Source organism: Phyllostomus hastatus, unplaced genomic scaffold (assembly GCF_019186645.2).
Source record: "Phyllostomus hastatus isolate PE091 unplaced genomic scaffold, TTU_PhHast_1.1 phas_contig_118, whole genome shotgun sequence".
NCBI classification, from domain to species: Eukaryota; Metazoa; Chordata; class Mammalia; order Chiroptera; family Phyllostomidae; genus Phyllostomus; species Phyllostomus hastatus.
The window spans coordinates 2699068-2716454 of NW_025333543.1; the positions used below are offsets into that span (position 1 = coordinate 2699068).

The window sequence follows — 17387 nt, forward strand, 5'->3', positions numbered from 1 at the left end:
TTCAGATATGAAAAAAGAAATCCTTTTTTATCAAAAAACCAAACTTAATAAAAGGCAAACAAAATCAACAGCAACAAGTTTGAGCCAACTAAAATTTTTAAAACTTATTTTTTAAGCAAAGCATTATGTGGGAGGATAGCCAGGAAAAATTCCATGACTTTGTGCCTTTTCATGTGAGTTACAAGTCTAATGGCAGGTAAACTGTTCAGCTTTAGAATGGAACAGACTGTTAGTCTTACTTGCTGTCTTCAAGCACTCCTCTGCATCTGGCCCAACTCTCTCCTGCCGCACTAGCAGGGTCCCAGCATGCTTACCACTATGGTCATCCATCCTTTCTTAGTACCCCTGTCTTTATTTACTGTTTAAGATAAAACCTGAGACAACATGTCTATATGGGCGAAAGGCACAGTGGAAGCAGGGAATCTCAGTGCTATTGATCCTTGCCAAACATCATTATTTTTATAGATTAGGAAACTGAAGCTCAACTAGGCTTTAAATCATGCTCAGCATTACACATGACATTTCAGAGATGGAAATTGCAAGGTAATCTCTGAAAGCATTGAGACATGTCTCCATGTACCTTTTACATTTCTGCACATTGTGCAAACAGAGGCGCTGGCAATCTTTGCTCTGAACTATCTTTCCAAGGACATTTATATAGCAGATAGCCTTGAAATATAGAGGTGGTGTCTGACTCCAGAGCAAAGACAAGATGTTGTCCAATACAACAAAAATAATGTCTCCCTCTGGGGCAAAGGGCAGACATGTTCACTGCTTAGTATAAAATAGTCAAAGTCCCTAAGCTAGAAGTTCCTCTCTTGAACCGCAAACCACTAAGTATACAAGTGTCATCTACGCTCTTCACATCGCCCTCTGGGAACTGGGATGCAGTGAACTGGTGCAAATGCTGAGCGTCTGACTGCAGCTACTGCTGTAAATAATAGAATCATTTGTCTCTGACCCAGGAGTCTCAGAGTCTCATGTCTCCTGCCAGCATCCATGAAGCTGTGGCAGGCTGACTTGTGAAGTTGGAAGTAGGAAGAAATCTCAGACTATTCTCACTTTTTGACAGAAACATAAAATTTTAGGGATAATCAATCATGTGAAAAATACCTAATGAGAGGTCTTTTCCTTGATTTTTTAAATCTAGGATGATCCAGTTACCATTTTTTGAGCATTGTGTATTAACTATAATATATAATAGTATATATGAGATTAGATTAGATTAGATATTATAATATCCAATCAAATTACACACACACATAATATCTACTTTATTTTTTAAATTTAATTTGTGAAATGATCTCATTATCCTCACATTACAGATTAAAAACACCCAGCAGGAGTCAAGTAGCAGAGCTAATAGGTAGCAGAGCTAAAATCTCTTGTTTCAAATTTGTGTTTTACTTACCTCCAAATAAAACACAGTTTAAATGGCATGGGCCATTTTGGTTTTAAATAAAATGGTTAAATTGAATAGTATTGTGTTTAGTTTTACTCTCTTACTTTTTTAATAGTATTATATGTTTAGGTAGTGACATACTGCTATCTAATATGTATTTAATATTAACTAATCAGTATTCATGACAGATACAATGCTCCTAATCTTATAAATGCTGAATTTATATTATATTATTATATAGTCACAGAAAAAGTCTACCACAAAAAGCTATAGTTTATAAGGTTTAAATCATAAAACAATGCTGTAGATATATTCTGTTAAAGCTACACAGCTAAGAAAATATGACAGGAGAAATAATTCCATTTAAAAGGCTATATAACCCGTAAAAATATCTTGTTAGTCACAGAGATAAATGAAAAATAACACACTAGACAGAGTGGAGAAAGGACATTTATCTGGAACTTAGAGATGTTCTGAAGAATAAAAAATGCTTAAAGTAAAAGGAAACAAAAAACTTCTTAGTTCTATGGAAGCAAAATATAAACTATAAACCTATAAACTGGTAATCCATTTCTCACCAAAAATGAGTGCTCATTCCTATGACACTATTCTGCTAATTCTAATGCTAAATAAGCTTAAACTCCTGAGTCCACCACTTTGAAATGTAAATAGCCACAACAACAAAATTTAAAATCTGTAGGCACTTTTCAAAATGTAAACATTTTTTTTCAAATTGCCTTAACTGTATTTCCAGGTACTTATTAGAAATGTATTAGTGAAAATAATTATTTTACTTGCTCCTCACAGCAACATGATTCTTTTTTTATAAAATAAAGAACTATCCAACTGACATTTACAAAAGCAAAACAATGTAAAGATTAGAGAGTCAGGTACAATTGTGATGTAAAACAGTAACTACAAAACCAAGTTTATACAGCTATCATTTATTAGACAAGTATCTTAAATCAAAAGTTTAATTGATGCCCTGGCTGGTGTAGCTCAGTGGATTTGGCGCTGGCCTGTTAACTGAAGGGTCACTGGTCCCATTCCCAGTCAGGGCACATGCCTGTGTTGTGGGCCAGGTCAGGTCCCCAGTCAGGGGCATGCAAGAGGCAACCACACACTGATGTTTCTCTCCCTCTCATTTTCCCTCCCTTCCTCTCTGTCTAAAATAAGTAAATAAAATCTTAGAAAAAGAAGTTTAATCGCTAATTCATTTTAATTTATTTTAATCCTTGGTAAATAACAGTAAGAAAACTGCAGTCTTCATAATGGAACATAACCAATGTTGTTAATATTTGGTGTGAAAGCAGAAACCTCATGGGAAATCTGATGGGTTAAAATATTAGTTTTCTGATTCCATTTGGACACTAATTAATTTTTGAAATAATTAAAGCTATGTGGATCTACATTTTAATTATATAATAAAAAACTTCCTAAGGGCATACCTGTTAATCTTTAAATGGATTTTAAACAAGAAATTTGAAGAACCTTACACTGATAAGTTTTAAAATAGGATATAATATCATCTATGAAGACTCGTATAACATCTGATGACATTGTTTTTCCACTTGGGGGATCTATGAGAAAATGAGATGGTAATTTTTATCCCAAACTTCTAATGTTGTCAAGACATAAAATTTACTAATTCAGTATCCTGTCTTAAAAACACAGACAAATTGAGAGGATTTTAGAAAGAAGAAACATATTTCTTAGGATCAAAATCACAGAATCACTTAATCATGAAGAAAAATATTTTTTTAAATGTCAAGTTTTCTTTAATTAAGAAGTACTATAATAAAAAGCAGCAAGGGTATTAAAGACAAACATAGAAAGAAAAGGCATATTTTTCTAGAAAGGTAGAAAGTAAAACTAAAATAAAGAATATTAATGTTGCACTCGTATTTCTTATTATCGAGTTCTTCCCATTGGCAAAACTTTGTGGATTCTAAAAGATTTGTGATAGTGGAATTTGTAGACAAAAGAGCTCAATATGCGGACCTGAGATTTCATCTGTCAGAGGGTATCTCTAAAGAAGACTACGTATCTCACACATTTATGCTTGAAGAAGCAAACAAAAGATTACCTGGAAATCTTGTAATTATTTGACATAATCCTTCCTTTCTGCAAAGCTGATGCTGTATTTCTGGTAATATGTTTACCTGAAAGGAATGAAAAGGATTCTAGTAAGTTGGGCATTTATAAATGCTAAACTCAAAGCAAAGGAAACACAGGTGCAAAGGTTTACAGAAGTGATACACCACCATACCCTGCCCTCAAGTATCTGCGAGTCAACACTTAGATCCAGTATAATAAAGTGGTTTATTTGGTAACATAAAATTAAAGCCTTTCTTTTAGAAATTTTCAGAAATATTTGGGAATACTCTTGGAAAACCTTGCTATATTTCAAAGCCATATTTGCTAGAAATAAAAAGAGACACTATGTTCTTACGGCAAATAGCATAACACAAGTACTTCATAGTTTCAAATTTAGCTTTGGCAAAAAAAAGTGCAAACATACCTCAAAGTCAACTAAAGTCCAAAGTTCCAAAGGCACTCAGTGATTTGAATCACAGACATTTACTGGAAATTCAGTGCTAAACCTGTTTCAAAACTTCGTAATAGTTTTCACTTCGTACTGAAGGGCATTATTGCTTCCAAACTTGTTCTTAAAAATCCTCATAAATGTTATTGCAAATCCATATATTTATACAGTTATATATATTTATTTATATATATATATAGTTTAACTTATAAAGATACAATCGAGGTAATTCTCTCCTCATGAATTTACAGATTGATTAACTTGCTATTATCAACAAAATATTAAAAATAATTCCAGACATGGTAACGCATTCTTAAAACCAACAAAAAGGATCAATGTAAATTTGAGTATCAGAGTTATTTTCAAAGTTATTAATTACTTTCAAATTAATTCACTCTAAACTAATAAAATACTGTACTTTCTCTACTGTGTCCTGCTGGCTTGATTAGATAAAAAGAACTCAGTTTCAGTTGGCAAAATGCAAGGGAACCAGAAACATAGGTTGTGGTCCCACTTCTTGCCCTTAACAGAAAGGTAACCCTGAGCATATCACATGGCCTCTCTCACTTTTTCCGTTTGTGAAATAAAGCAGATAGAGCCTTTGGTCTTTAAATTCTACTTCTCCTCTAAGATTTTACCAATTCAATATTTCAATCATAGTTTTAGTTTATTTCTTTTATTAATGGTTTATTTGAAGTTCTTTGAAACACTGCAGCAATTCATTTGCTCAGTAAATTCACTACCAGCAACTTCAGCTCAGGTAGTGAAGCCCACACTTCAGCAGAACCCACTCTGTGAATCTGCACCAGCAACATTCCTGAACATCCCATTTAAAAGTCTACAAAGATACCAAAGTCTGAGCCACTTATATTCTTATTGCACTGCGAACTGAGGAAAGGACATAAGTGTAGTGCACAATAGATTTTAGACATGCCTACATTTCTCAAATTTGAAAGTTTAAGACAGTTCAAAAACTAAATATAGGAAAAGAAACGTTTTCATAAAGTCCTAAAGTTTTCTATTGAGAATTCCTAATGTAACAGGGTGCAACCAGGGCCCCCCAAAGTGGGGATTTGTAACAGGATCCAGAACTTGGGGTGTCCAGGAATATAGGATCCCCACCCCAACAAGTCTGGCTGGGGGGCAGGGCTATTGAGTTAATTTGCATATGAATAGCAGGCTAGCTGGGGAGATGGTCATGACTTTGACTGATGATGTAGCTAGGAGGCAGCTCTCTGCATGAGAGCTTGGAGATGGTTCACTCCATGCCAAGGGGCCATGCCTGCCCAAACTTACTATGGCAGCCAAGAAAGGAATAAACTGTGGGAGTGCTGGCAGGTATAGCTGATTGTGGGAAGAGTCGGAAATGGGGTCACAGAGAAAGATTCTCGCTGGGGACTTAAACCCAGGTGGGGCAGTCATGCAGGGGTTTTAACCACATGGTTTTGGGAGCAGTGAGGGGACTCCCTTGACCACGCAGCTTAGGAAGCAGGAAATCAAGGTGTAGCAACCATGCAGAGCTCTCAGCATTTGAAAGAATGCAGGAGAGACAATGCAGGACTAGATGGAAGGACAATACAAGACCAAGTGGGAAGAAAAGGGGTAAAGGGACTCTTGATGGTGGGCCATGAGGAGGTGCCACATGGTTTTGGATTAAGAACTGGAGTTCACTTGGGCAACAGAGCTGATGGTGCTGGGGACTGAGGGAGACTTGCCCAGCTGAGTACAAATTACTGGGAGGAACCAGGAGTCTAGCTGAGCTATGGACTTCTATTTCTTTTTCCTGAGGTGTGGTGCCCCTGGCTGGCATGGTTGGGCAAAGAGGGGAAGACAGGACTGTGTTTGTGTGTTTGTGGGTGTCTTAAAAGGATTTGAGAATTTTAATGGTGACATTCTGCCATTACTCTAACCCTGTATAACTTCTGAATAAATAGTTCCTTTCCTTTTTATCAAACTCTGGCATTGAGAGCCACAATTTCTAAGGGTGGCAGGCAAGATGAACAATAGTACAGAAAGACCCTGGGGAAGCAAGCTTGTTTTGGTAATGGTGGCTGGGCCCCCCACAACAGGTTCCTTTCTGTAACAATAGCACAGGGTGGAGGTCAAGGACAAAACACTGCAAAAATATGGGTAACTCATAAGAAAAGTTTAATTTTTTTCTTAAGTTAACACACAAAAAATCTTTCTGATGTTAAAAGCTTCAGAAGTCAATAAACTTAAACCATTTTCCCCCACCTGAAGCAAAATGATGCAGTTACTATTGACTAAATAGAATCTTTAATAATAAAAAGACCCAGAGAGAGAACCAGCATTACGTAAGTAACATTAAAGACCGTGCACTGGCACAGGTCCAGTTTAAAACCTTCTCCCACTTTTTGAAAGGCTCAGAGCAAACATGTTGTCACTGCAAATGCTTAGAGCATCCGAGGCCCCAGCATCTGCTACAAACTGACAGAAACAAAAGATTCCTGGCAACATGGGTAACAATAACTGAACTAATGAGCCAGGAAAATCTGTGTAGATGCTTCACACACAGTGCACAACGTGCACAGATTTCCCATAGAAGGGTAGGTTGCTATGTCTCATCAGATAGTTGATGACTTTTCACTTGGAACCTTGGCACAGAAGAATGAACTGACTCAGGGTCAACAAAACACCTACTTCAACACACTAGAGCCAAAGCAAGGGAAGCAACTGCTTTTCCCCTTCCATCTTCTGTTTTCCCCTCCCCCACCAACAACCTCTTCCCGTGCTCTTTCCTCCAAAGTGTATCTTTGGCAATCACAGAGTTGCAACAGATGACATAGCAATGGCGACACATGGCACCAGAAACATCGTTTCCATCTTACTCTGGAACTGAGCTCCACACTAAGCAGTTAAGCAGAATGACTCAACACAAAGACATAAGCACCTGCAAGGGCTACGGGTCATAGAGCTGACAGGACAAATCAACTGTATGACACACACTCTAATTTTTTAACTGTTAAACCTAATTGTGCTCTTCTGTGTCTTAGTACTTGTTATTCTTAGTTTTATGTACATCATAAAATTTATCAGATTTGCATTGTTATCAAGTGGAACATCAAAGAAGTTTTTACTTGGTTTAGCTGACTTTTATACGATGAGCTTCTCCAGCTCCACAGTGAAGTAATCACTTTTTATCAGCCTTTATTTTGAGAGGTAGTTGAGGTTCACAGCAAAATTGAGCAGAAGGCACAAAGATCTTTCATATCTTTGAAAGGATTTGAATAAATATAAAAATGATAATGACATTTGAGACTAGGATATTTCTGAGGTCAAACTGGGAGAAAGGAAATGTGCCTTTGAAAAGACTTCAATCCCTGCCTAACTTCTGAAATACTAATCTGTGATAATCTGTGTCTAAATTATTTTCATTACATACTGTTAGAAGCAAACGTAAAAAAATAATTCCTATTTTGAGAACTTTAATAACAGCAACAGTACAATATTAACGATAAACATTGAGAAAGTGTTTCAAAATAAAACAAACTAAAACTACGGTAATTCATTAAGGAGAATGGACATTTAAATTTAGACTTTTTATAAAGTTTAAGAAAACACCCTAGAAGCCTTAACCAGTGTGGCTCAGTTAATTGGGCGTCATCCCTGCAAAGCAGATCACTGGTTTGATTACCGGTCAGCGCACATGCCTGGGTTGTTGGGTTCTCCTGGCCAATCGATGTTTCTCTCACATATGTTTCTATCCCTCTCTTCCTCTCACCTTTCCCCTCTCTCTAAAAATAAATAATTTTTTAAAGAGAAAACACCCAAGTAAAAATAGTGTTTTTAGTCACTTGTGAACATTGAGAGTGACACACACTTCACATTGTAGAGCAGTCTTAGGGACTGCTCTTTCTCTTCATTAGATATGCAAAGACCTTCATATCTTTCATTTTATCAAAAGTAGGAACTCTGACAGCTGTTCATTATCATCCATAAGAAAGAATTAATGACAATAAGAGAAACAACTAATTCATCCCCCACGTCTCTAACATACAGTCATCATTCCATCAAGTTCACCTAAAAATATCCTTGCATGCTTTCAAATAGGAGCCATTTCTGTAGATCTCAGTGCTCCAAGCACTAAAAACAGCACCCTGGTGTCAGGGACTGCTACAGACACTTAGAACTAGAATCCAATCCCCCTGCTCTGAACACACTGTAACCTGTCTGTTGGAGGTGAGATACAGCCCCAGTTACTAAATTTAGTGCTACCCCAAGTAGTGGACCTCACTTCACTTTCAGCATCACATGGACCAACACAGTGTTAAGTTTATGTCACTCTCCTCCTGCCTAGAGAGACTCCTGACTATTCATTTTCTACAACAGATCTGAAGATCATTTTCATAAAGTGCTTAAATCCCAAAGCTCTGAGATGATTAGTAATTTTAATTTGAATAGGTGCCCTTTCTTTGTTTATTCTACAGTCATTGACAATCCTACAACATCCTCAACAAATTGGAAGCAACCTGTGTTTTGATGTATTTGCATAAATAAGTCATAGCCCATGAATCTTTAAATTATTTATGTTCCAAAGTAATAGTGAGTATGTATCACTTAGAATTTATGGCTATAAGTGCAGTGGCTAAATATTTATTTAGAAAGTTTCTATAGTGATACAGTTAAGAAAACAGAATTTGAAGTCAAACTGTCTGAATCCTGGTTGCTTCATTTATTAGCTGTGAGGCCTTAGGTCATTTTCTTAACTTCTGTGAGCTTTAGTCTCCTCAATATGGACACAAATAAATATGTAAATTCTTCAAATGGTGCCTGGTACCATTGAGAGGCCTTGGCAAGAGATAGAAGGGTGGGAGTGGGGAAAGGCTGGGCACTTATCTCCCGGCTTCCTCTCTGCAGGATTATGATTTGGCAATGGCTAACCTCCCCTACATTTATAGATCCTCTCTTATAGCTTCTCTGCAGACCTTTCTCTCGGCTCCAGCTCTCATTAGGACCTGCTACACCATTCCTTCTGCATCACCTTCTTGAGACCAGAGGTGGATAAAAAGTTATAATGTTGCTGGTTTCTTTGTGTCTCTAATCTTTTTGTTTGTTTATTTTTCTCATCCTGTCAAAACCTCTATAAAGTAGCTCTTTCATTCCTTTCTCTTTAGTTATATCCTTTTGAGTATGCCATATGTCTCCTACTGGGAGGTAGACTGATACACACAGAAAAGACTTCATGTTTTTCACTGTGACAACTGTGGGCAGGATAAATTTCAGGGGGAAAATATTTGCTTCAGAAAACTTAAAGGTAGTAAGTACAGATATTTGAGAAATATTGAGTAGGAAAATATTTGAGAAATATTTAGATTCCTTCATATTGGTGATTGATGGACTGCAGATGACAAAGGAGAAGGGCTCAAGGGTAAAGGCCAGATTTCTATCCTAGCAAGTGACAGGGAGTTGTCTGTGCTTATGAACATTATAAAGGAAGTTCGGCAAAGCTTCTAAATGCAAGAAGTAAATTTACCAGAGAAAGCAATGGGCTAATTTTCTCCTCATTGAGTTTGAGGTGTCTGTGAGACATACAGAGGAGATGATCAGCAGGCTTGGTGATACACATGCAAGCCCAAAGCCTGGGAAAGTGCTCTGAACTTTAGATGTAACTTTGGGAACCATTAACTACAAATGGTGGTTGAAACTTTAAGAGTAGTATTAGGAAACACAGGCATTTAAGAATGGGCAGGCAAAAGGCAGCTAATGAAAAAAAAAGAGGAGCAAGCAAAATGTAATCAAAGACATTGAAATCGGGAACAAGCAGATAGTAATCAGAAGGGAGAGTGGAGGAGATAATGGGGGGAAAGGGTGAAGGGTTTACAGGGACAACTATAAAGGACACATGGACAATAACAAGGGGGGTGCAAATGGGGGAGGTGGGGGGAGGCTGGGGTTGGGGGGAGTCAGAAAACTGTACTTGAACAACAATAAAAATCAAAAGTATCTAAAAAAAAAAGAGGGAGAGAAGAGATGGCCAAAGATATACAAGAACCAAAACAATGTGCTCAGCCCAAAGACCAAGGGAATGAAAAGTTAGAAGGAGGAAGAAGTTACCAAGACTGTCAGCTGTAGAAATACCAAGTGACTGGGGTTGCTACTATAAAACTGTTTTATTAACACCACTGAAAAATAGCTATTGGTTTTGATACTTTTCTGAGACTTGTTATAGGTATTAAAACAGGGCATATGCAAATTTTCCAGCACAGTGACTAGCACATTAAAGGCATTTGATAATTTTTTAAACTTTTCTAAAAGCATTTATAAAAATTCACACCAAGTAGACAATAAATATTGGATGACAATTTTTACAGTTAATAAAAAATTATATGAATTTTATTATAATTCAAGATACCACTTTAACTTTGAAAAAGTCAAAACAGTGATGTAGAGAATAAAGATTTTACTACTTTGGATGAGCATGTGGTCAAGGTAAGTAACCATCCATGGGCTACAGACTTCTCAATCAAGTTTGGGTCTTACTAGGTAAAACTGGGTCCTTAATGGTAGCAGCTGAAGCTGAGGGGGATTCTATCAAACAAAAAGTGGTAAACTTTTCATGGTAAAGTGTGTAAGTCATGGCCATGGAAATTTCTCCAAATATACAATGAATCTAATTTTTGAGACTCTTTTTTTAACATTATAGAACAAGAAATACTGACAGTAATATCTATAGGGCTGGTGTAATCTGTGCACAGTTGAAAAAATTTTTTTACCTTTTGATGTAAACCTAACTGGCACATGTCTTCCTTGGATATGCAGGGTTTTCCACGAGCTTTCTTAGAAGACAGGCAAATGAGCAGATCCCAAGAGCCCAACTCACCTATTAGCAAAAGAGCAATGAAAAAAAAATTATCAGATTTTTTAAAGGCAGTATACACTTCTTCAGGTTAGAGAATGTGATTACTTTGATCCTAGAACACAAGCAACAATGATTCTAAATATACTTAAAAGTCAATATTCAAAATAACTAAAATTCAACTTTTCTAATTTAGCAGAACTAATATTTTTATATTTAGTATTGTATCATAGGGAAATTTGAATTGTCTGAAGCAATATCATAAAATTCCTTTAAAGACTATAATTGGAATGTTTAAATAACTAACTTTATAAATTTGTAGTCTTATTTAGAGATTGGGAGGAAAGAAGATTATAAAGCTTGTAAGATTGGAGATAGCTGTAAAATAAAATAATGATAAGAAGTCAAAACACTGAATTTTTTGTTCTGGGCTTCAGCAACACCATTGCTTTTCATAGACCTTGAACATCAAATATACTTTTACAAGATTTCTTACAAACAAAACTTGCAGTGGGCAGAAAATGAAATTCAATGAAAAATTAAAGACAGATTTTGTCCAAAAGGAATTTGTGGGTCTAGTTATAAACAGCACAAAGTTAGTTCAAAATACACAGTATAACATGGACCAATGAAAATAATATTTCAATTATTTCACCAAGGACAGCACTCTTTGCCAACAAACCTAGTAACTTGCCAAAATAATCTCGGGAGAATACATTCTTGTATAATAATCAAGCATTTAAAAATTAACATTTACATATGTTTCACATATTCTCTTTGATTTATTTATACAAATTTTTTATCAACATGCCTTGCATAAAACTGGTACTTTAAAAATATTTTTCAAGTGAATAAATCAATAAGTAGCCCATGACAGGGTGGCAAACACATTACTTCAGAGTGGATATATAAATATGTATCTCAAAAATAACCAAAAGCATTATGCATAAAAGAATTGATATTACTTGGGAAACTTCCCTATTTTGGACAGAAACCCAGTTTAAAAAATTAAGCAATTTCTATACACATGGTCTTTTGTTGACTTCTCATGAGATAATGTTCCTTCAAGTCACTACGCCAGACCTCCCAAGTCACCTGCCAAATTAGGTATTAGTGGTCTCTTAAAGGGAGAAATAACCAACATCTCCTAATACTATCTTTTAAAATTTTGCCAGAAGAATTTCTCACTTGAGAACCTAACATTTTCAAAGAAGGGCTTTATGGAAAAAAAGATTAATAAGGAAGAGTGAACTGTGACAATTAGGAATGAAATTTTACTCTTCCCTAATCAAGTCTTTTACAATTTGACAAGCTCTGTGCTGTCTGGGCTATTGGTTCCTCTGTTTCTCATTGTTCTGTTGCTAGAAGAGAATTCTCTCTGCCAAACAAAAGGATCCAGGCAAATGAACTCCACTTCACATCTGAGCTCTTGTCCTAGAGCTTCTCTGTTTGCTATGTATCCCAAGATGTTGAAAGATCATACAATAGTTCAAAGGGACAAGGAGAAATGGTGCAGGCGATTTGGGGGTCTGAGAAATCTCTCCATGTAATCTCCATCAAGCCTTAGGCTTGAAGTATCTACCCTGTTCCACACACCCTGACGTTGAAGGAAACTACAGATTCCATTAGCCCAATCCAAAAATGCTAATAATTCCAATACTTAATTTTAAGTATGCACCTCATATTTTTAGCCAAAACCTAGTGATATGGATTCAAAAGGAAAACCATAAAGACAATTTCACTCAATATTATTTTATTTCTAACCCAGGAAACACTACAACCCTAGAAGAAACCTCCTGTCATAATATACTCAACCTAATATTTTAAGAATATAAGGTGGTACATTTACACAATGGAATGCTGCACAGTAGAAAGAAAGAAGGAAGTCCTACCTTTTGTGACCACATGGATGGAACTGGAGATTATCATGCTAAGTGAAATAAGCCAATCAGTGAAAAACAAATACTATATGGCCTCACTTATAACTGGAATATAATGAACAAAATAAACTAATGAGAAAAATAGAACCGGAAACATGGAACAGACTGATGGCTATAGGAGGGAAGGAGAGAGGGGGATAGTGGTGGAAAGAAGGGGAAGAGACTAGTCAAAGAGCATGTATGAATGACCCGTGGACATGGACAACAGAGAGGGGAGTGACTGTGGGCAAGAGGAGTGGGCTAGGTGGAGGGGGGCAAAAGGGAAAAAAATGAGACAAATTTAATAGAATAATCAATTCAAAAAATTTTAAAAAGATAAAGGCATGCAAATAGAGGATTTCAAATTTTAAACTGTATGGTTCAGGTATTAAAAACAGAGTACAATTTTTATATTTCTCCAAGTCTGAGTCACGGCCTCCTTCACTACCCAGGGCATACACATAATGTCTGGATTTGATAGAAAAAAAATAAGCAATAAATATTTAAAACTGGAAGATACCTTTAAATAATTCAAAGCGCCCAATTTATAAAGAACCTCCAATAAGCAGAATATTATACTAGAAATATGAGAGTAAATTGCAAAAAGAAAAAGCAGTCACTGCCTTCAGCAATCTATTTGAGGGATGTAAACATGAAAAAGAATTTACGATAACTCACAAAGCATAGCAATTTTTTGACATTTATACAGAGTACCATCATTTCTCAAAAATATTTAATATTTAGTATTCTAAATTAACAGTTTAAAATACTTTATAGTACATGCATTTCCCTTTAAAATGAAATAAAGTAAAACTAAAATTTTCAAGTCATCTCTTAATATTTACTTCTTACCTAATTTTTGCTACCATAGTCTGCAAAAACACTGATTGTTTCCACTCAAAATTCTTATTGTTATCTTCATCAAATTCTACCTCAAACTATTTTCCAGTTAAAAGTTAAATATTTAGTAGTCCTTTTCACTTTCTTTTCATTTCTTTCTCTGACATTAGAAGTCAGCTACCTTTCCCAACTCTCACAGCCCTTTCTGAGAGTAAAAACTTTGTTTCATAAGTGATATTGGGTATTCAAACTTGATTTTTAAAACCCCAAAAGCCATATGGAATTATAGAAACTGGGCAGAAAGCAAAGCGCTGGCTAAGAAAATCACATTCAGAAGTCAATGTTGGAGCATTTGGGATACACATTTTTGCCTCAGCAAAATTACAAATGAGTGGACATGTGGAGCTTCTGGGCATGCTCACTGAGCTGGCAGCAGAGACGATCCACACATGCCCAGCATGCACAGTGAGACTATGGACTGCGGGCGCTCAGGAAGAGTCAAGCCCATGTGTGGGGGTGTATTTGGCCAGCACAGTGTTTGTTTTGGTTTTGTTTTAAATTCAAGTATTAGTCAAAATGCAAATATCAGCACAATTCACATAAAACTCCAGATTTCAGCCTGCATTTGAAAACTGGGAAGCTCTAATAGTACCTGGTCCATGCCCTACATGGCAGCCACTAACTAGAGCTAAGTACAGCAGCCCACATGTTCTCCTGTTTACCATACTGGTCCTGCCTGGTCCTAATGCTGCCTGGCAGACTCTGTCTCCCGCAGCAGAAAACAGTGCTAGACCTGATGTAAAATACTGGTATGTCAGTGTCGCATTAATTAACTCTTCAGCAAGTTGATGCTCCATGTTTTAGCTTTTAATGAATTTACACTCTTCATTATGTAAATTGATTTTGATGACTTCAGGCAAATTGATATTCTGTCAGTTGGTCTTAAAAGAATGTCTGAGTATGCCTTTTGATTTCCAGACTTGGCCATGCTCTCCCACAATGTGAATAAGGTCACCTCAACTCAAAAGACATTTCACTGGCTGTATTGAAGTTAGAAAGGACTCACATGTAACTTCTTAAGAGTTACCTTTCTCTCAGGAGCCTAGAAAAGGCAAGAGTGGCCTGTGACCATCTTTTTTACTTATGTCTTTTTCTCTGGTTGGATTTGCTAAAGTGGACCCAGTCCCACTCTAAGATTGGTCCGCCCTCATCTTTTTCTTACACTCTGTTCCTGGACTCTTTCCCACCTACAGCCTGCCTCAGTCTGTGGCAACAGTTATAAATGGCCTATGCCACGCTTTTCCTAGGCATTAGGACAAACATTCTTGGAGTTCATCTTACTTGGTGTGGTTCTTCTGCCCCCAGAAGGTTGACATTAGAGTGTAAGAGCTGAGAAGCCAGATGTGGATTTGGGAAGAACAGGCAAAGCAGACCAGAAAGGTTAAATAACTAGGTAAAGATGGGAAGAGAATTTGAATATAGGAAGTCTAGTTCTAGGGGCCATGTTTGAGACCATGATGTCATTATCCTTTCAAAAAACAAGGAGGCGACAGAGAAACTTAGCTTTTGATGCCTTATATATTAACATACAGAACTTCCAACACCACTGTGGGGTAGAAACAATTATTATATATACTTTATGAGAGAGGAGACTGAGACAAAAAGGAATTATTTAGCTTTAGTATTTTTCCAACTACTGCCCCATGCATCTATTTTCCGTTGGGACCTTGGAGAAAAAAAAATACTGTAACAGGGATAACTCAGGTGTTATGAGACTCTTACCCAGCAATGGCACACTGCAAACCATTATTGGCAATACCACTGGTAATTGGAGTAAAATTTTCATATGTAAAAGAGGCAGTATTCAACTGCACAAGTACTCAGAAACTATACATATTAACTTGGCCTCCACCTACTTTTGAAAAGAAATCTCTAAAAGTTGCTGTGATTTTTTGATGGTGAAAAGAGTTTCTTTCCCAAAGAAACGAAAGCAGGACTAGCCCCCAAGACTGAGTTAATCGAGCCCTTAAATGGAGAGGTCATGGGACATTGTTCTAGAAAAACAGGATGTAGATGTTCCATTCTCCATCTCAAAATTACAAAAAACATGAAAAAATCTACAGGCAGTTCTCCATAAACTGTGAAACAGAGTGGCTGATAACACCACTCCTATCACATCTGCACAGTGTCGGCTCTGGAAGCATGACGACATGCAGACAACTTCAGGGGACTTGTCAGGGTCCAGATTTATAGTTTAGACCTGAAATAGCACCAGTTGTTTTTGTCCTTCTCTAAGGACTCTCAGGAACCAGCTGACATCTCGGATGTTAAAAGTAAGAAAAAATGTTAACGGTTTTTGCTTTTGTTTTTGTTTTTATTTTAATCATGTATCTGTCCTAAGGAGTGAAGCTGCCTTTAGAATATTCCCAGCCTCTCACAGGCAGGCTGCCATGCAAAACAAACAATCATTTCCTGCCTCCCAGATGACCTCCCTCATTGATAAGATCTGCCGGATCAGTCATTCACTCTGGAGAACAACAGAGAATTCTCAGACAGCGGCACTGTATCAATGCTGTTTATTTTCAAGGAATGACAACTTCAATTTTCTGGCACATTGTATAAAAATCTCAGGATATTAAGTCTATACCTGCTTTATTTTTCTTCACAGCATTTATCATCATCTGACAGATTATATATTTGTCTATTTGTTTATTTCCTGGCTCTCCCCATTTGAATGTGAGTTCCATGAGGGCAGGACTGTTTTGTTCATGACTGTATGAGGTCTGTCCAGAAAAAGCCTAGCCATTGTCAATAGAATGAGAACAGTTTGCATGACATCAATATAACCTGGCAGTCAAGGAGAGTGGACTGGAATGCTCATGAGTGAACAATGGTGACTGCACTGTACTAGTCAGTGGGGATGGTAGACACCATTGAGTGAGCATGTATACTGTGTGGTCATCACATTCAAAATGACTGAGTAGAGCAATGAATCTGCATCATATTTTGTGTTAAGTTTGAAGATTCCTCTGCAGAAACTATTCAGATGATTCAGAAGGGCTGCAGCTATGGGCAACTGGTGATTGGCAGCTTCATCACAACAATGCACCTACTCATGCATCACGTCTTGTGCAAAGTTTTTTAGCAAAACATCAAATCACCCAGGTGACTCAGGCCCCCTACAGCCCAGATTTGGCACCCTGCAAGTCCTGACTTTTACCAAAACTAAAATCACCTTTAAAAGGGAAGAGATTTCAGACCATCTATGAGATTCAGGAAAATATAACAGGACAACTTATGGTGATTGAGAGAACTGTGTAGGGTCCCAGGGTGCCTACTTTGAAGGGGACTGAGGCATCATTGTCTTATGTGTAATATTTCTTGTATCTTGTATCTTCTTCAATAAATGCCACTATTTTACATATGATATGGCTAGATATCTGCTGGACAGACATTGTACTCTCATTCTCAGTACCTACAACAGGGGCTGGAAAGTAAGAAATATTTGCTACATATTTGATAAATGCACAAATAAATAAATAACTCAATGTGAGTATCAAGTCAACAAATACAAATCAAAAGCCAGTACACTAAAAGACTTTTGTAAAAATTAAAGATGAAAGATAGTGAGAAAAAAATTGTTAAAGTTGTTTTGAAAGGACATACCGATATATTCTTTTAGTAAAATGAAGGAAGAGAAGTAAACATAAAAACAAAGTTAACTATTCATTGCATTGAAATAATTATAAAAAATAGCAGATTCCAAGAGTTTTACTTACTGGAAACTTTTCTGGGAACACACACATGTTAGACTGAAGCAGAAAAGATTTACAGAGAATGACTCAAAAAATAAACTTGTCCATG

The 17387-nt window shown here is 36.7% G+C and overlaps 1 protein-coding gene across 3 annotated transcripts in view; it reads right to left on the minus strand.

Moving 5' to 3' along the window:
* CPED1 (cadherin like and PC-esterase domain containing 1) overlaps window positions 1-17387 on the minus strand; it is a 273386-nt gene that overhangs the window by 198008 nt on the left and 57991 nt on the right. For all 3 annotated transcript variants that reach the window (XM_045847151.1, XM_045847144.1, XM_045847161.1), the window contains 2 exons: window positions 10682-10788; window positions 3489-3564 (listed from right to left, as the gene is read on the minus strand). In XM_045847151.1, coding sequence (XP_045703107.1) covers window positions 3489-3564; window positions 10682-10788 — 183 coding nt within the window. The remainder of the gene's footprint in view (window positions 1-3488; window positions 3565-10681; window positions 10789-17387) is intronic.